The 20,187-nt window shown below is 53.0% G+C and overlaps 1 protein-coding gene across 2 annotated transcripts in view; it reads left to right on the forward strand.

The window, feature by feature from the left end:
- Positions 1–17,691, forward strand: part of Sh3pxd2a (SH3 and PX domains 2A) — a 179,084-nt gene extending 161,393 nt beyond the window's left edge. For both annotated transcript variants that reach the window (XM_048338315.1, XM_048338314.1), the window contains 5 exons: positions 2,934–3,051; positions 6,529–6,863; positions 7,788–7,837; positions 10,069–10,188; positions 12,264–17,691. In XM_048338315.1, coding sequence (XP_048194272.1) covers positions 2,934–3,051; positions 6,529–6,863; positions 7,788–7,837; positions 10,069–10,188; positions 12,264–14,213 — 2,573 coding nt within the window. In that variant the 3' untranslated portion in view covers positions 14,214–17,691. The remainder of the gene's footprint in view (positions 1–2,933; positions 3,052–6,528; positions 6,864–7,787; positions 7,838–10,068; positions 10,189–12,263) is intronic.
- The last annotated feature ends 2,496 nt before the right edge of the window (positions 17,692–20,187 follow it).

Consider the following 20,187-nt stretch of genomic DNA (forward strand, 5'->3'; position numbering starts at 1 on the left):
GAGGCTGTGTATTCAGATCCACAATTGCACGTGTAGACACAAACCCCCAACAAAATGCATAATTGCCCAGTCACCGTACATAAGCAAATATAAGCATCTCCCTTTCTCACCCTCCCCCCCACCGCTCTGTCAAAGACACCTAAACAACATCATTTCCCAGCCTCAGCCCTATGGACTGCATTACATGAGGAGCCAAGGAAAACTTTCAGAGAGCTGGCGGGGAGACAGTGAGCGCGCTGGGAGCGGTAGAGCGGGTCACGGAGTAACTAGACCTGAGAAGGCAGTGCTTCCCCGGGCCTTCCCTCCCAAGGCCTCTCCTCACAGAGGGGAGTGTTTCAGGGAGTTGCAGGGGCCAGGAGGGGAGCCTCAGAGACTGCTGACAGAGGGGAAAGTGCTTGGAAACGAAGAGGCTTCTGTGGTTTGGAAACTGCCGGGTTTCCAGCCCCTGCCTCCAAAACTCGAACAGGCTGTCCATCTCCCCCAGCCTACCGGCTGCTTGGCCAGCCCTCCCCAGCACCAGGGATGCCACCGTCTCTAAATGGCAGGCCATGGACCCAGACTCTGCACATCCCCAAAGCCCTGACTGCTCTCTGAGCACCCACAATCCTCCTCCTCACTGTTTGCTGAGCAGTTTCTCTTCCAGAGACCCTGCAGATCCTAGCCAGCCACAGGAGGCCATCTCCATCCATCTGGGCATTCCCTCATCTGGCCATTCCCCTGACAGTGAAGTCTGTGGCCATGCAAGGCCTGTCTCGGCTTGTCCCTCAGCTCACCTGTGAGTTGGGAGGCCTGAGGCCCACGTATCCTCTATCCAAGATATGTGGCTGAGCCATCCAGAGTAGAAAAACCACTTGCCCAAAGGGGCAAGCAGGAAGTGTTGGTTTGACTTCCTGGTCCCCCCTGAATTCTCCTGTGGAACCTCATAGTGTCCAGGGCAGAACAAGCCGCCCTGGCTTTAGGGGACTGTTGGCAATACAGCTGCTCAGCCCCCAGAACAGAGCCTTTTGTGGGATCCGCTTAGTTTTTATGGTCAGAATCGATATCCTTGGTTCTGCCACCACTCCTGGGAGGTTAGGCAAAGCAAGAGCAGACTCGGTCTTCCAGATACTCTCTAAGAGGCTGCTGTGGCCAGCGGTGGCTTTGAGAGGCTGAGCCCACCCTGGATGGCCAGGGCCCTGCTATACACTGCGGGGCAGGGCGGGACTTCTCTGACCTCCCTCAAGAAAGGCTGTCATTTTTCTGTGCAAAGGCAACTTTGCCTAGGAAAACTTTCATGACGGCTTCCTGCTCGAACCACAGGGTTTTAAAAATAGCCCAAGTGAACAAAGGCAAAATGTGGACTTCAGGCCTTGGATTCTCCGGGCCTGGCGCAGCCTCTCTGGCCACCTCCTGGGCCAGGGTTTACTGTGGCCCACTGGAAAATGGAGTAGGACCAGAAACAGGCAGGAGAACGTGGAACTTCTCCAGGGCCCAAGTCAGAATTGGCTGGATAGCATTCTCAGGCAGCTTTGGCAGCAGTCCTGGGCTGGGAGAGTGGGATCTGAAGGCCCTGCGAGCAGAGTCTTCTCTGGTGGATGCTGAGAAAGGCCAGCAGTGGGAGAGAGGCTTCCAGCCCAGCCTCTCATGCTGAGGACGGATGCAGCCTCCCCTGGCCCATGCATTTCGTCCCTGTAGCATGGCAGGAGAGTCCCTTTGGAGCTGCTATCTGTAGCACAGCACAGGGCTACAGACAAGACCCTGAGAATCCCAGGGAGGATGACCATATGGCCCTCTGCAGCAGGGATTTGGGGTGGCAGCCTCCCCCCTTCCCCCTGCACACAGCTGCCAAAGGCCCAAGCAGGCTGGGTCCAGCTGAGCAGTCCAGGGGTGGCTGTCACAGCTGGGAGTCCAGGAGCAGGGCCAGCCTCTTGCTATTTTGAGCTCCTAGAAAGCCTCTCACTTAGTTCCTTGCTCACCCCTGCCTGGCCCTGCCTTCTTCTTCGCTAATGGAGTCCGCAGCGTTTACTACCGCGTGCCCACATGTCAGCGCCTCAGGGGAACCCGTAGGCTGGAGACGATAACAGAATTCAGGGTGGCTCTCCTGACTGTCCCCAGATCACCGCTGTACCTCCTCTGCCTCAGCTTGTCCCCGCCTCCTCGTGCCTGCTGCATGCTCTTCCGAGAGTTTCCCAAGATGCTTTTAGGTAATGGTGACCAAGAAGACCTAAAGTCACCTGCCAAGAGGAGCAGCTCTGTAGGGGACAGAGCTGCACAATCACTTGTCTGGCAAGGCCCTGGAAGTCTACCACACAAGCAGGGCTGTTGGCAACTCCACACTCATCCGGTCACAGCACCTTTGACTTCACAAACCACATAACCATCCCCACACAGTTGTGTTCTGCAGGACAGTAGAGGAATTAATTTATGTGATGCTCTGTTAATGAATGGTCAGGGATTCTGTGAAGGCCTCACCAAGAAGGTGCCGCTGGAAACATCTGGAAGTCAGAAGAGGTTGAGGCAGGGACAAGGCTCAGCGAGCACAGATGGGGCACAGATGGAAGCCTGGCATGTTTCAAGAAGGGCTAGACTTTTAAGGGACACCCGGCATTGGTCTCAACTTCATGACTCAGGCTCCAGGAGAGGCAGACTCCTCCCAACCCTGTCCTCAGCTCAGGGAGCTCCTGGGACCCCAGCAGCCTGGCTAGAAGAGTTGACTTCAAGCCGTCCAAAGTTCCACAGGCAGCCTGGGGTCCCTGCTGGCTTTGGCATGCACTTCAGAGTGCACCCCTGACCCCCAGTCACTGGAGTCCTGGTCTTTTCCTTTTCTCTGTTAAGCCAGAGCAGGCCCAGGGCACCTTGAGTAAGGGCAGGCCCAGGCAGGAGTGAATAGGAAGCACAGCCTGCACCCTAACCCTAAATAATCTGGCTTTCTTGCTTCCTCACCCACCTCACAGAGGAGAAGTATGTCACCCTGCAGCCCTACACCAGCCAGAGCAAGGATGAGATCGGCTTTGAGAAGGGCGTCACCGTGGAGGTGATCCAGAAGAACCTGGAGGGCTGGTGGTACATCAGGTAGGAGCCTGCACAGAGCTGCAGGGTGCATCTCCCACCGGGCTCTGGGGCAGCACACTGTGTGAAGTGTCCAATGGCAGCCATGCACCAGCTCTGTGTGGCTGAGAAGCGGAACTTGAGCCCCAGCCCGTGAGGCCCAGGGACCCCGCTCAGCTCAGCTCAGCTCACAGATGGTGCTGCTGCAGCCCTTCCCACACAGCTGCCAAGTGTGCAACAACATCTGAATCTGGTTTTCTGCGTCCGGCCTTGGCTGTACAGCCTACTGCACAGTGAGGGCAGGCGAGAGCGTTGGCGTCCAGCAGGAAGCCTCTGCTGCCCACGATGCAGCACTCTTGGCCCCAGACATAGGCCTCTGGCATGAGTGTTGTCCCTGGAGGCCGGGGGCCCTTACACTCTGCAGGGCTCCCGGAGTGGAAGTGGGACCTCTCCTTCCCCGGGCCTAGTCACATTTCCCAGCTGAGGAGCCCATTTGGGGTGTGGGTAAAGGTGTAGAGCAAACCAACCTGTGGGTATCACTCACTGTAGCCAAATAAGACCCTGCCTCGCTGCCCTGCAGAAGACTGGCTCCCAAGGAGGGCTGCTGGTTCCTTTGGAGCAGCTCAGCCATGGGGACTTTTTGCCAGGTTCTCTCTTTGTGGTCTCTGGGGCCAACTACCTAAGCCCACAACACCTGATACCCCAGGATGAGGTGCAGGCAGGGTATGCACTTGGCCTGGTTCCCGGGGTTATATGGTGGTGCCCACCAGAGAACATGGTGGAACATGGTGTTAAAGGTTGGTCTCTGTGGAGGGTTGGGGTGAAGGTCACTGGACCTCACTGTTAGCACCTCAGTCCCCCTCCCCACATTGTCCTCATCCGGTGCCTGTGAGTCAGGGAGGCTTGAGATGTCCCTTTCTGCCCCATTGACGCTGTGTGTCTAGACATGAGTTGTTCAAAGTCACTGCCCTGGAACTTTCATGTTCTCTAAGCAATGGAAACTAGAACTGGCCCCCGGGAGCCACCAGCCAGGGCTAGAAAGGCCAGGATCCAAACATCCTGGTGGGCAGGTAGCCTAAGGCATTTGCCTAATGATCTGCAAGCCTGTTTTTTATTTTGTTTTTGTTTTTGTTTTTGTTTCTTGGTTTTTGTAAAATGATCAACAAAGTCACTCAGAACTCTTCTGTCAGCTCTTGTCACCATAGCCTAGTCTTTTTAACTAGCAGGTGCTTGAACAGAAAAAAAAAAAAACCCCGATGAAACAGTTCCACTCTAAGAAGGCTGCCAGACCCCTTTAAATATGCTATTTTCCAGCATTGCAAGATCTGTGTTGATCCTCATTTTCTGTATTTCTTCTTGTCCCCCCAGCTCTTTATATATACACACACTCTTTCTCTGTTTTTCTGTCTCATTTGTCTATCTGTCCGTCTGTCTGTCTCTCCTCCAATTTGCTTCCTTCTGGAGTTCAGAAGGAACTGGTTCAGCTCCAGAGCTGGGTAGCTGCCATGCAAGGTGAAGGCAGACACACACACGGCCGCTCCTGGTGCTCTGACATTTCTCTACCTGGAACCTAGCTCCGTCTGTGTAAGTTGGAGCCTGGGACCTAGTTTAATCCATATCATGGCAAAGGAACTCAGAGGCTGTGAAAGGCACTTGGGCTGTGAGAAAAAGGCCTCACTGTCATCCTGAGGACCTTCTCCACACTTCTTCCACTTTACATAGACACCAGCAAGTATCAGGCTCTAGACTAGGTGATGCCACAGCTCATTCTGGTGCCTATCACTATTCAGAGTCCTAGCTCTTGCGTTATTTTTTGTTACTAGTTGCTTTACTAGTTATTTACTAGTTTCTATGTGTACCTGTGACACCCAGAGGCCATCTGTGAGTCTGCCTTCCAAGCCAAGATAGGAGAGAGACTGCACAACCCGTGTGCACATTCCTGCAATAGGAGGGCAAGGGGCCAGCTTCTACCTGAGCTGTCCAGCAAAGCTCAGCCATGTTTGTAGGAATGAACTGTAGCTTTCCTGTTCCTTAGCTCCCACCTAATGTGCTCCCAGAACCAAGGCCACATCAGGCAGGGGGATTGTCAGACATCTAGCCAGGAAGAGCCATTCCAAAGAGCCAGATGTGCCCCCGGAAATCAGATAGGGACATTGAAACAGTCTTAGAGACACTGGCTAGCAATTGCTGGACAGAAGACAAGCTCCCAATAGATGTGGGGAAATGTTCAGCTCCAGGAGGAAGAAGGGGGGCATTTTGGTGGGTTTTGTTTGTTTTGTTTTTTGTCAGTCATGGGGCTTGAACTCGGGGCCTGGGAATGCTCTGCCACAATCCCATTTCCAGTATTCTGGTGGTTAAATGGAGAAAAATAAAAGTCTCATGGGCTTTCCTGCCTGGACTTGGCTTTGAACCATGATCCTCAGATCTCAGCCTCCTGAGTAGCTAGGTTACAGGCGTGAGCCACTGAAATCTTGTTGTAAGAAGTCCTTATATCGTCAAGAATGAAGTCAGACCTATCGTTTGCTTTTAGCATATATTTATGAGTGTTTTGTTTTTGTTTTAACCATACCAGTGATTTTAATTTGATATAGCCAGGTGCTTTTTTAGGCCTTTCATTTATGGTTTCTGCTTTTGGAGCCCCACTCAAGAAAGCCTCAAGAAAGCCTTTTCAACCTCCAAAGCTATTATAAATATTCACAACTGATTTTTATTTTGCTATATGGTTTAAGGCCAAGTCTTTCTTGTTTTTCCTCACTGGTTAACCAGCTGTCCTCAAATCAGTAATTCATTTTTGCCCTGCTGATTTAAAATGTTGCCTTTAAGCCAGTTTATGGGCTTTCTGTGTGACCTGAGTCTGTCTGCTGTCCCCACAGTGCTGCCAGCATGCTGTCTAGTCCATCAGCCTTCCTTACAGACATGCCCTATTGCTCTCAGGGGTCTGGTTCTTCTGGATGCATCTTAACAACTCTTAATGCTAGCCTTGCATTATGGAGAAGATGGCAGGGAGGGAGGGAAAAATTGGATAAGCTCTAAGGAAGGGACTATATGCTAGGATGCATCTTCCCCCCACCCCCCATCCTATAGGACATGTATCTATATAACACCACACACACCCCTTCTTCATATCTTGTCTCTAGAATTACTCTTGATATATTGTAAAGTGGTCATGGTGAAGTTGATGAAGTTGACTTTTGGGGCAGCCCCAAGTCTGAGAAATCTAAATTCAAGGTCTGGTGTTTGCCTATTTTTGCAAAGAAAGCAAGACCATACCAAGAGAGATGAGGTTAAGCAATAGCCAGTGGGAAGGCAGTGGTGTCTAAATGTCTTTCCCATCCACCCTCAGCTTTGATTCTCTCTGGAGCAGTGGGATTGCCAAATGTCTAGCGGAGCATGGTAGAGAAGGCTGGGCTAGGTCAGGCCAGATGAGGAGCCGGGTTTGGAGTGGAGGGTGAGGTTCAGGCTTCTGCCCTCTAATGATAGTGTGGCCCATTCTTCCCACAGATACCTAGGCAAAGAGGGCTGGGCACCAGCATCCTACCTGAAGAAAGCTAAAGATGACCTGCCCACTCGGAAGAAGAATCTGGCAGGCCCAGTGGAGATCATTGGCAACATCATGGAGATCAGCAATCTGCTGAACAAGAAGACATCTGGGGACAAAGAGGCTCCACCCGAAGGCGAAGGCTCCGAGGCTCCCATCACCAAGAAGGAAATCAGCCTACCCATCCTCTGCAATGCCTCTAATGGCAGCGCCCTGGGCATACCTGAGAGGACTGTGTCCAAGCTGGCCCAGGGCTCCCCAGCTGTGGCAAGGATCGCCCCACAGAGGGCCCAGATCAGTAAGCCACACCTCCACCTCTGGCTTTTTGCTGGCTAATAGGAAATAAGAGTTTCATGGATGTGTCTGCCTGAGCTATCTTTGAAACTCAATCTCAGCCTCCTGAGTAGCTAAGATTACAGACATGAGCCATTGGCACCTGGCTGCCGGCCATTTTTATAATCTGGAAGAAGGTTGCTTTTTAGTTTAGCTCTGAGCTATCTTGGGCAATCCTTGGTGACATTTCTACTGGCCACCACCTTCTGTTGCTTGGCTGTATGCTCATTTCTAAGGACTTGGTAATGAGCACAAAATAGACATCATTTCTGTTTCTTGGATGAATCTGTGTACCCTTAGCCAAGCATGATGATGCAAATCTGTAATCCCAGCTAATCACAAGGCAGAGAAAGTTCCAGATCAGTCTAGACAAAAGATAGCAGTGGCTCTCAAAAACAAATACAACTGGGCAAGATGGCTCAAGATCCTAGCTACTTGGGAAGTGGAGAGATTGCAGTTCAAAGCCAGCCCTGCCCTCTCCCCCAACCCAGAACCAAAAACAAAGGTTTGTGACTTGGTTCCTACATAGCAAGCCGAAGGCCCTGAGTTCAAATCCCAGTACAACCAAAACATTGAAGGGGCTAGAATTGTGGCTCAAGTAGTGAGCAGGTAGAGCAGAGCATCTGGGTTTAGTCTCCAGTACCACATAACCCAGTGTTCCTTTACTCTGCAAAAACATGGCATGTGTGCACATCGTTTTAGGGGATTCACAGAGCCAAGGAAGCTCAAAGGTCTCTTTGTGCCTTTGGTGACTACATCTTTCATACATGTGGGACAAAAGCATGGAGTTCCAGGGGTGCAGAGTTGGGGGCACACCTGGTGAAAGCAAGCACCGGCACAGTTACTATTGCCCGACTGGCAGTTCTGAAGCCCCATCTCTTCTATCCAGGCTCCCCGAACCTCAGGACGAGACCTCCACCACGCCGAGAATCCAGCTTGGTAAGGGTCAGACTGTCTCCCTTTGTTCCTCCTCTCAGTAGCTCTGTAGCTGTCTCTGAGCTGGCTGTCTTATAGCAGAGCTGGTTGGCCCAGAGGTTTTCCAGAGCCCTGCTGGGATTTCCAGCTTTGGGGGGCTGGGGGCAGGGAGAGCAGTCTGCAGAGCCCAGCTTCTGGGGCCTGGCTGGACAGTTTATAATCGGAAACACACTGCACTCCAAAACTAAATAAATCCACCCAGCCACTGCACTGGCAGACGTAAACATTTAGACTGGCCAGCAAGAGCATGCAGCCTGGGCATTGCCAGGGGCGGGAATGGGGCTATTGACCATACTGGTCCAGAAGCCTTTAAGCTTTGCCTTGCTCTTGGAATGCTGATGGACATGGAAGGTGCTGGAGCCTGGGAGGGCCACAGAGAGACCAGCAAGCAGCCTCCAGGGGTGGGGGCCGCATTGCAAGGACTGGCTCCCCCTAACAGAGAGGTCTCACACTGTACGGTCCCTTGGCTTTTGTGGGCAGGGGGTCCTCCTGAGTAGCATCTCAGGCAGACGGCAGAAAACAATGGCTGGGACTTGGGGGCAGCCACACTGATGGCAAGCAGAGAGTCCTGAATGAAGACCTGTTATCAGGGGCGATGGGAGACAATGGAAAGACTGGAGCTCCAACTAGCCATATGTGGGTTCATATTCCTTAGGAGCAGAGAGACCCTGAGCAAGACACCTACCTCCCAGAGACCCCCTTCCTTACCCATAAGAGGAGCTTAGCACAAGTCATCACATAGGGGCTCTTGCAAGGAGAAGATGTGCTGACATAGGCAGAAGGGCTGCCAGCTGGGTTCCACTTCCTATGTAGACTCCACACCCCTGGGCAGTACTGCCTGTCGTGGTGGACCCAATGGCACACTGACATCGCTTTACATCAGCGGCATGGCGCTATGATCAGTGGCATCTGCCCTGGAGAGCATGATGCCATAAGTCATGAGGGTTTTGAAGATTGGGTCTCTCTGGCTACAGGGCCTTCCTTGTGCTGACCCTCAGTCCCACCGAAGTTCTGTCTCTCTCCCCTTCAGCTGAACAATGGAATTCTCTGCCTTTCTCCAAGCTCCAGCTCATTCTTTTCAGGCAGACTCGGTTTTTGCAGGTCCAGGGTCATTCCTTCCACACCAAAGGAAGGGACGTGTCACTGAACCCACCCGGCCCAGGGTAACGGCCGTATCTGCTCAGTCCGTTCACACTCACAACTGCAGGCTAAAGCATCGCCAGGGAAAGTTGACTGACTCACATCAAGGCCTCAAGTCTACCTCCTCCGACCTCTCACCCAGTCTCACCCAAGACAGCTGTTTAGATGGGCAGGATGAGGACCATTTGGAGGAAGAGTGGGGGGTTCGGAGTGTTGAACTTAGGCTCCTGTTTTTTGAGCTCTGCCTGCGCCCTTTTCTGGGTCAGAAATCATGTGCATTATCTCAGTATATTCTTAATTTAGGTCCTGTTCTTAGTTCCATTTTACAGATGGGGAAACTGAGGCTTTGAGTAGTCAAGGGCCTTACTCAGCATCACATAGCTAATGAATTTGCTGAGACACGAATCAAGTGGTCTTTGGGGTCTTTCTACCACACCACAGCTCCTCCTCTTCTCTTTTTTCAGTTGCTTTGTTTTAACTTTATTATGTGAGGAAGGACCTAAGTAGGGAGGCACAAACCCACTGTAGCCAGAGTGGAAACGGATTGAAGCTAGAAGGAAGCTCGGATCTACCAGCACAGGTGGTCCATCTGGTTCACTGTTGAAAGTCGGTGCCTTTGAGAGCAGAGTCTGGCACCCAGTAGACACACAGCAAATGGTGTTCATTTCAGACCATGGGCCCCAGGCAGATTCTCTGTGTTGTGTGCCAGCGTGTAAGAGGAAGCTAGAACTTCCATTGTGTTCCACTTGACTACAGAAATGGGGAGCACTGAATTCTATTCACCCACCCAACACTTCTCGCCTAACTCCACAGCCTCCTCATAGCCCCACTTCACCCCAAGAACAACGGGCTGCTTTGCCGCCCGCCCCCCCCCCCCCCCCCCGCTGCCCATCTACAGCCCCTAACATGTGGGAGATAGACCCCTATCAAGCCAGCTGCTGTCCAGCTGGTGTCAGCAGCCCACACGTCTCCTGGGGCCAGAGTAGTACCATTGCCAGGCCTTGTTCCATCCTGATAAGCTGGGTTTCGCTCACTGTGTTCTCTCTCTACCCCAGGGGTTCCAGCTGCCGAAGCCACCAGAGCCCCCTTCCGTGGAGGTGGAGTACTACACCATTGCCGAATTCCAATCTTGCATTTCTGATGGAATCAGCTTTCGGGGTGGACAGAAGGCAGAGGTAAGCCTGGGGCCGAGATGCAAAGGGTATTACTAATCATGGTCAGGGATCTGCATTTCCTATTTTACGTTCTGCAAGTCAGGTGGAAGCCCCACCCTGCATTCACAGCGTGGGACACGTAGTGGAATTTCCTAATGTGTATGTAGGGCTGGGAATAGAACGCTTGGGAACAAAGCTTGGAAGACAGTGGGTAAAACAAAATCCCACCTAGTGCATTTTGACTGCAGGGTAGGGGGTACGCTGGCAGTGTCCACAAGAGGGCAGCCTAAGCTGCATCACTGAGGTCCCTAGAGGGTCAGGGCCCTCACTCAGAATTGCCACAGGGGCCAGGGCACCACAGACCCAACAACTAGAAGTGCTAGTGTTGGAAGTATTGGAGATCGTAGGGACCCCTGGTGGGCTGCATGCATATCATAGGACCTTTGGCTTCTGTTATGATTACCTCCCCACCATGCTCTGCATATTTTGCCAAAAGGAGTAAACAGACCCTGAGGGAACCCTCCTGAATGATATATCATTTGTGCAGACCCTGACCCCAGTAGACACTGGAATCCAGACAGTACCAAAGCCTATGAATATTGTTTTTTCCTACACCTGCATACCTGTGGTGGTCAACTTCTAAGTTAGGTATCATAGAGACAAACAGCAACAATGAATAGTAAAGTAGAATAATTAGAACGATATACTATGGTAAACATTACTTAAAAGTTATTAACTGTTTATTTCTAGAAGCTTCCACTTTATTTATTTTAGTGCAGTTGACCTTGAGTGGCTGAAACCACTGAAGCAAACTTTGGAAGGAGGCGGCTGCATTTTGTTCTCTTGGTACTGAGTGCGGTACTACAGGAGACAGAGAAGGTCTCTTGAGTGACTCTGTATTCAGGGCATTATATCCACAGAATATTTGCTGAGACTCAGGAGAAATCATTCTCCCCACAGGACTTAGGTTTCTATGGAGCAGGTAGAAGTTCAAAGTGTTGAAGAACTGCCATACTTACCTGAGCTTGAACTATAACTGTAGGGATGGGTAAGGGAAAGGTGGAGTCTAGGGACAGGAAGAAGAAAATCTGGGGGCTGCAGAGGCCTGGTCTCAAGAACAGCTTGTGTGTGTGTGTGTGTGTTTGCTGCTACTGGGGCTTGAACTTAAGACCTTAGCTGTCATTTGGCTTTTTCTCTCAAGGCTGGCTCTCTACCACTTAAGCCACATCTCCTCTTCCAGCTATTTGCTGGTCAATTAGAGACAGAGTCTCGCAGATTTTTCTTTCTGGGCTAGCTTCAGATCTCAGCTCCTGAGTAGTCATGAGCCACCTGCACCCAGCTAAGAACAGCTTGCTTTCCTTTCTCCTGCCTTTATTTCCCCTTGTCCCCAGTACCAGTCTTTTAATGCTTCTGCTCCCTAGAGGTTTTCCCTGAGACCTCTTCCTCCAAGAATGTCTCCAAATCCTAGATTACCTTTCCTTGATATTCCTTAGTCCAAATCAACCCCTGCCAACCAGTCGCCATACTCCACCTCCTGGGACGAGTTTATACTAGCATGGGAAGTACTATGCTGAAGGCCTCCCCATCTTCTAACAGGAAACCATTCAACCCAAAGAACTCTCTTTGGCTACTGAGATTTCTTTCACTGGGATTCCATAGGCAGTGGCTGTCATCTGCTTCTTCCCATTCTGAAAGAGACCTCCATGGGGTTGCTGGAGGAGGGCAGGGGTGATGGAATGGCGGCTCTGCATATATCTGGACGTTGGTGGGTTGGGTTTCTTAGGATGTGGGAACAGTGCCATGACTTGGGTAGGGTGTGGAGCTCAGCAGAAGAGACCAGATTGTCTGGCATATTGACACAGACTAGGAGAGGTAGAGGTAGTGGTACCTGGAGAGTAGGAGCAACCAAGAAATACTAGAGACTTGAGTTTGAGTTCTGATCTATCTTTTACCCTAATGGGTCTTGAGCTACAGTCTCAAGGACTCAGTGTGGTAGTCTGTAAAATGGCAATGCTGGAACTTATAGTATGAAGCTCTAGCCCTAGACCTTGTAGTGTTCCCCCAACCCACTAGCCGGTCTGCTCTCTTCTCTGCAGGTGATTGACAAGAACTCTGGCGGCTGGTGGTATGTGCAGATTGGTGAGAAGGAGGGCTGGGCCCCTGCATCCTACATTGATAAGCGCAAGAAACCCAACCTGAACCGCCGCACCAGCACGCTGACCCGACCCAAGGTGCCGCCGCCCGCACCCCCCAGCAAGCCCAAAGAGGTGGACGAGGGCCCTGCAGGTGCCGGGGAGAGCCAGGCTTCCCCGCTGAAGCTCAGGTATGAGGAACCCGAGTATGACATCCCTGCCTTTGGCTTCGACTCCGAGCCAGAGCTGAGCGAGGAGCCTGCAGAAGACAAGGGCACGGGGGACAGGCGGCCTTCCCAGCCCCGCAGGCCCTCGCCGGCCTCTTCCCTGCAGCGAGCCTGCTTCAAGGTGGGGGGTTCCTCTGAGGATGTGGCCCTGGAGGAGGAGACCATCTACGAGAATGAGGGCTTCCGGCCGTGTGCAGAAGACACTCTGTCAGCCAGAGGCTCCTCGGGGGACAGCGACTCCCCCGGGGGCTCCTCACTGTCCCTTGCCAGGAAAAACTCCCCCAAGTCCGGCTCCGACTCCCCGAAGTCATCATCACTTCTGAAACTCAAGGCAGAGAAGAATGCCCAGGCAGAGCTGGGGAAAAGCCACTCCTCAGCCTCCTCCATCACCATCAACACCGCCTGCTCTTCCTCCTCCTCCTCCTCCTCCTCCTCCCTGTCCAAGAACAGTGGTGACCTGAAGCCGCGCTCAGCCTCAGATGCAAGCACCCGTGGTACCCCCAAGGTGGGGGCCAAGAGAGATGCTGAGGTGAAGGCCGGGCCCACCCCCTGTGCTCGGACCAAGCCCTCCCTCCGGCCTAAGCCATTGCTCAACCGGGCCGAGTCCCAGAGCCAAGAGAAGATGGACATCAGCACTTTAAGGCGTCAGCTGAGACCCACGGGCCAGCTCCGGGGGGGCCTGAAGGGATCCAAGAGTGAGGATTCAGAGCTGCCCCCCCAGACCGCCTCCGAGGGGCCCAGGAGAGGCTCGGCCGATGTCATCCCTCTCCCGGCCTCCGTGCCCCCGGGGCCTCCGAAGAAGGAGTGGGAAGGGCAGGCGGCGGCCTACGTGACCTGCAGCGCCTACCAGAAGGTGCAGGACTCGGAGATCAGCTTCCCGGCGGGCGCCGAGGTCCGGGTGCTGGAGAAGCTGGAGAGCGGGTGGTGGTACGTGAAGTTTGGGGAGCTGGAGGGCTGGGCCCCTTCCCACTACTTGGTGCCCGATGAGAGCCAGCAGCCCCACCTGCCTGGCAAGGAGGCCGACCCGGCCCAGGGCAAGCCGAGCCCGGGCAAGTCGGACAGCCTGGAGAGCGCGGAGAAGCGGGTGCAGGCGCTGAACACGGTGAACCAGAGCCGGCGGGCCACGCCGCCCATCCCGTCCAAGCCCCCCGGCGGCTTCGGCAAGGCCTCGGGCAGCGCCGCCGTGAAGATGAGGAACGGGGTGCGGCAGGTGGCCGTCCGGCCCCAGTCCGTGTTCGTGTCCCCGCCCCCCAAGGACAACAACCTGTCGTGCGCCCTCCGGAGGAACGAGTCGCTGACGGCCGGCGACGGGCGCACGGGCGTGCGCCGCAACTCCTCCTTCAGCACCGCGCGCTCCGCCGCCGCCGAGGCCAGGGGCCGCCTGGCCGAGCGCGCCGCCAGCCAGGGCTCCGACTCCCCGCTCTCCTCGCAGCGCAACTGCATCCCCGTGTCCCCCGTGCGCCCCAAGCCCATCGAGAAGTCCCAGTTCATCCACAACAACCTCAAAGACATGTACGTCTCCATCGCAGATTACGAGGGGGACGAGGAGACGGCGGGCTTCCAGGAGGGGGTGTCCATGGAGGTGCTGGAGAGGAACCCCAATGGCTGGTGGTACTGCCAGATCTTGGACGAAGTGAAGCCCTTCAAAGGCTGGGTGCCCTCCAACTACCTGGAGAAGAAGAACTGACTGGGAGCGCGGGGTCCTCCCAGCCTCCACGTGCCTTGGGGGCGACCACCAAAGAGTGGCACACACACACACACACACACACACACACACACACACACGGGGAAGGACAGCACGGAACCCTGCAGAAGAGGTGCCCTCAAAGATGCCCCCAGCCGGAAGGGAGGCGAGGATGGGAGAAAAGGATAGGTGGGGAGTCCAGGGCCTGGGATCCGCATGTACACGGTGGTAAACTTCACTGATAGACTGCATGGTCATCTGAGACAGGCCACCCCGGGAACCCCAATCATGCCTTTGGGAAGTCATGCGGTCGCGGAGGAGGAGGGGTGTACGGCGTTCTGCCCCTACTTGGCTGTTTTGGTGATTGGCATCATGCCATTGCAGCCAGCCATTGTTCCTTGTTCACAGATGTTAGTGATTGAGCTGGTTTCCAGAGACCACCATAGCCTTGCATGGGTGGGCATGTCAGCCGCCCCGGCACCGAGGCTGGGCAGCGTCTCTGTGAGCTCGGCCCCTCCCACGCCCAGCCGCTTCCATGTGTGTCAGAGGAAAAGCAATTCCCTACCACTGCCACTGCCTTGGCCTGAGGCGGGCCTGTCCTCATCTTCTGCTGGTGATTCCAGCAGGGCTGGGTGGTCCCTTGGCATATTTGGGAACAGGTCCATTGGTTTGGGGTTATACATCAGATCTTGGTTTGGGGTTTACTTTAGTTTGGGAGACTGAGGTGGTCAGCCTCACATGGGAAAGGGGTGGGTGGGGGTGGGGGGGTTCTTTTGTAGTCTGTGGAAGGGTATTTTGTTTGGATTTGGATTTCATGTTCTTGCCCTTCCATAAACCGAGTCATTTTGGTTTGGTGTCCACTGTTTGGACCGTGCCCAAGCCCGGTGCTTGCCAAAGGCTTTTGGGGGCTGGGTATGACCAGGCTCCAGGCTTGGCAAAACATTTCAACTGTCTGGTTTCTGCCCAGCATTGATGAGGCAAAAAATAGAAAGAAATAACACCTCCTCCAAAGGGAGGGAAGGTGTGAGCAGCCAGACCTTTAGAGAGAAGGCCACTCCCGGGCTGGGGGTGACCCACCGCTCTGTATGTTCACCCCCACTGCGCGGGGCTGAAAGAAAGCCTTACATAGGACCTGCAGAGAGCAGTTACCGCCCCACAGGGCCAGACTGGAGCAGATACCACCACTGGCCCTTTGGGCCCGCTGGCGATGCCACAGGTGCCTGGGAAGATGGAAGGCCCGTGGTGTAGGAGCAGCCTGGGCTTCTCCAGGGGCTGTGCCCCAATGAAGAGAGAAATGAAAGCACCACGTCCCCTGCTACCCTCTGCCAGCCTCAGGCTGTGTTGTTCACGGTTGGCATCTCAGAGGGGACCCTCCGAAAGAAGGCCTTCAGCCTCCTCAAGGACTCAACCTTTGCTGGGAGTGGATTTCCGCACGTGCCTTTGATTCCAGACAGAGCAGGCCTCACAGCCAGCCGACCAACCATGCTGCCAGACCCGCTGGCCCAAGGCGTCTGCCTTCTACCCAGGAGGACAGGCCTCCCCCGTCACAGGCCAGCCGGGACCTAGCGTCTCGGTGCCATCAGCCTCCCGCCCCCGCCCCTTACCATACACCAGTGCCTGGCAGCTATGGTAAACTGCACGTGTTCTTTGTCAAAGGGCCGTGGTGAGATTGTTTTGGTTTCTTTTCGTTGTTGTTGTTCATGCATTTGACTTAGAAATTGAAATTAGTTATTTTCTTCTGCTGGACAATATTAAATAGAGCAGGATAGTGCGTTAATCTGCTAGATTGCAGTACTCATGATAGTGTAGTGTCTTCGTATTAATATTATTTGTACCTATTTGAACAATAATGATAAAGAAGTGGTTCATTATTTTTAATTAATGCACTTTAAATACGGTGGAATGCAAAGAAACCCAGAGAACCGAGTGCATTACTTAAAGATGCAGTATATACTTTTCTCATTTTTAAACAGCACATATTTATTAAAAGATGAAAAAAGTAATTTATGATTATTTAAAATAAAATTTAAAAGTAGAGTGACTGTCGGGTGAAAGGACCTTCCAGGGGGAGGGCCTTCTCGGCCCCACACCTCATATGCCTGTGCTGAGACAGTTCAATCGCCACAGTTCCAGCGGGCCAGGAGGGAAAGCAGCATGGCTGCCAAGCATAGAGCATCTCAATTGGACTGGACCACAGTGCTCCCCAGAGCCTGCCTAGCCCGCCCTTCCCCTCCTTCCGTACTGCCTCCTGCGGATCTCTGCCAGCCAGGTTCTCCTGCTCTCCCCCTCCCCCCCGAAATAAACCCTGATTTCTAGGGCTCTGAAGCCATAGTGTCATTAAAAGGCAGGATTGGTAGCGACCTATGAGGTGAACGCGTCCCGTCCCTCCCTGTTACTTTCACCCAAGTATGGGAAATGACTTTCCCTGAATCACACAGCTAGTGAATGGCAGATTTCCCCCCACATCAATCCTGTGTTCCTCCCCAGCCCTGCTACAGGTTATTGTGTGGCCACCATGTTTACATTGTGACATCCAGCCCCAAGGATGGCTGGGAGTTGCTCAGGCATCCAGGAAAAGCAGGAGATGCTGCCACCTGCTGGCAGCATGTGGATTTGAGCAGTGAGTTTTTGCACTGCCCCTTGCCCCCCTCCATCAATCCCCTGATTCACAGCACAGCACAAAAACCCTGCAAACCCAAAGAATATTAATACTTGAAGAAGGGTGCATGCCAGTTCTCAGGCACGGCCTGGGGTGCCAGGCGTGTGCCTCAGGACTCCTAGCCCAGCCCAGGCAAGAGGGCCTTTCCCTAGAGCTACTGAGCTGCTCTGTGACGTTGGAGGGCACCGCCGGCGCAGCAGAGGACGGGAGGCCTGGGCTCTGACTCACCTGGAGGAAAACCAGATCAGATTAAAAGGCAAAAATGAAATCTCAGCAGCATCCAAACCTAGTTGTCCATTCGTTGTGATTGAAAATGTGAAATGATATTGTATTGCTGTATACTGCAACTTTAATCCTAATGAGCCCTTCTGAGGTCATTATTGAGGTTTATATAATGCCGGAAGATGCATCATTTGGTGCTTTGTTTTCCTTTCCGTTTAAAGTCCTTTTTCTTTTATGATAAGGGTGAAAAAGTCTTCATCTCCCACCTCACCCTCTGTCATAGCCGACCTGGCTCCTTGTGTAGGATATGGGGTCTGGGCTGGGCAGCCAGAGGGGTGTGCGAAGGAGCACTGCTGTGTGGAGGGCTGCCTCCTCCCTGTGGCTGTGGCCAGGTCCTGTTTGCCAGGACTCTGGCAGAGCCCATCCACCCCCAGCCTGGCCTCAAAGGTTCCTCTTTGTGTGGGTCTTTCTCTTGATTCTCCATTGGACGAAGGCATTATATAGAATCACTATAATCAGTTTCAGATGTTAGAGCAGCATATTTTACTGGCATTTGTATCCATTGCTTTCCTCAGCAAGGCATGTTACTTTTTTATCATCTAAGGGAAAAAAAAAAAAAAGACAAGGGAATTTCGGCCAAGCATTATTTTTCCTATTACTAGTACTTGCAGAGTAGGCATAGAACTATTTTAGACCTTGGTTTGGTAGTTTTTGTTTTTAAGGGGCAAAGAAAGATGAAGTAACCCCTGCTTTTCCTATTTTTGTATTTAACTGATAATGTTATTTCTTCAAGGTTACTCACTTCCCCTGCGCCCTCCAAATACTTTGCATTCTCAATGGGAAATGAAAACAGTCTGAGACAGGAAAGTGCAATATTACCAAGAGAGATGCTCGGGCTCACTGATCCCGCAGCCCAGTCTGCAGGAGGCAGGAGGGGGCTGCTGGAAGGAATTGGAACTGTGGAAAGCCCAGGTGGGTTTGTGGTGTTGGACCTTTCAGCCCTCTTCCCCTGGCAAGATGGAAGGGGTTGCCTCTAGAGAACAGCCTCTTTTCCTGTTGGGTCTTGTCCACCCAGAAGAAAGGGATTCAGGGAAGTGGCATGGGCCTTTGACCTCGCAGGCCGAGTCCCCAGAGCAGAGCCGGGACATCCAAGAACTGCTCCCTGTTGTCATTTCTGTTGTTTTGCAAGCCAGCTGCTCAGAGAGACCTGTCCTAAAAGTGGCTCCCAGCAGCCCTCCCTGGCCCCAGGCTCCTGATATTTGGGCTGTGAGCCCTTCTGATATGTGTTTGAGTCTTTGGAGAACAATGGAAGCTCAGTTCAGCTAATAGGCAGGAACCCTAGATGTAACCAAACCATTTGGAGGGTGCGATACCTTAGGCCTTGTATATCCAGTGAAATACGAGCCCCACAACCCTGCAGCAGAGCCTGCTGGCTGAGCCTGGGCCACCATTCATCTCAATGACATCGCTGTGAGGAGAAGGCTCTGCTTCAACCCAGGGAGGCCTAAAGGGTCCTGGGAGAAGCATAGGAGGGCTCTGCCCAGCTGTTTGCAGACAGAACCCCTCACGACAGGTACCAAGCCAGTCTCCCTTAGGGCCAGTGGAAGTAGCTGGACAGAAGCCCCTCTGGCCCCAGCCCCTGGAGCTCTGCCTCCCAGAGCAGCGAGCACTTCCTTGCCTGGCTCAATCCCTCCACCTCCAGTACTGTACGCTTGCTGCTCCAACCCTCCTTTGGTGAATTTGTGCGGATATGGGTGTGTGCTGAAGTGGGGCTGTGCCCGCGTGGGTCTCTTGGAAAAGATACATCCACATGTCCAGATGCTGAGAATCCTGACACAGAGCTCTCTGGAAAGAGAACAGTCCACATTGCTCAAGAATAATTAAGATTCCCTCACTTTTTTGAGGGCTGTTGAGAAAATGCGTGTGTGCTTGTGCGCGTGTGTGCTGGTAATTTCCCACTTGAATTATGTAACATGGGGTTAGAGAAGAAAATCCTGGGCAAGCTGTCTCCACTGAACAGTTCTTGGCCTTGGGCAGGTCCCAAGGGACTCGGCTCTGGCAGCAAGTATGCGTGCCATTCACGCACACAATCCCGGCTGGAGAGTGCAATGTGTCGTCCCCCCCCCACTTTGATAATTATTTTATTATTTACTTGGAAACTTCACACTGGCATTAACAGATCTAGCAAAAGCAGCCTAAGGCCTTAATCCCTTGGTCCAAAATGAAGCCATGGAAAAGCTGGTTAAGTCAGGGCACCCACCTGCAGGCCTCCTCCCCACCTGCACCCGGCACGTCATCGGGAAAAGTCACGCATGACCTGAGAGCTGCTGGCCCCTGGGCTCTTGTTTCTGAGGGAAGGTGAGGACTGGCACTCAGTGGGTTCTGCAGGAGCCACACATGCATTGATAGCACCTCCTCCTGTCTCTACAGGCCTGGCGAGCACCTCATGGTAGTATGTAGGCACTCCAGGGACTTAGCTTTCTCCAGCTCAATCTGTTTGGATTAGTCTCATCCCCCCGTGATTCCAAAGGTCTGTGATCAAAGCAATTGAGAGTACAGGGTTAGTGACCTATGACCTTAGCCCCAGTAAGCCCCTCCTGCTTTGTCCTGTACATGCTGATGTATGGACTGATGGAAGGCTCTACCTTCCAAAGCTTTGGTCCTAATCTACCTATAAGGCTGGGATTCACAGGAGACTCCCCTTTCAAGTCTCAAATTTGCACTTGACCTTGACAATCAGTATCCTTTCCTAGCCCCATCCCAGAACATAGTGGCCTTAGAGGGTAGGGGTTCCCTGTGCTGAAGGTCCTGGTCTTGCTCAGTCCCATCCTGGCCAGTGGTTTGTGCTTTGAGAGGATTGTGTGAGAGGACTCGTTAGAGGAAGATGGATAGAGCAAGTTGGAGGCGGGTGAGAGGCATGTGGGCAATGTGTGAGCGCATGTACGTGTGTGGTTAGGGCTTGCCATCCCTTCACGGGAGGGCATGGATGAAAAGGATGTCTTCTAGGCAGAAAAGGTGTGGGAAGGCTGAGATGGGAGTTTTGCTTTGTGTTTATTGAAGGAACAAGCCGATGCTGAATGTGTCAAGGAGAGCAAG

This window comes from Perognathus longimembris, chromosome 2 (genome assembly GCF_023159225.1).
Source record: "Perognathus longimembris pacificus isolate PPM17 chromosome 2, ASM2315922v1, whole genome shotgun sequence".
NCBI classification, from domain to species: domain Eukaryota; kingdom Metazoa; phylum Chordata; class Mammalia; order Rodentia; family Heteromyidae; genus Perognathus; species Perognathus longimembris.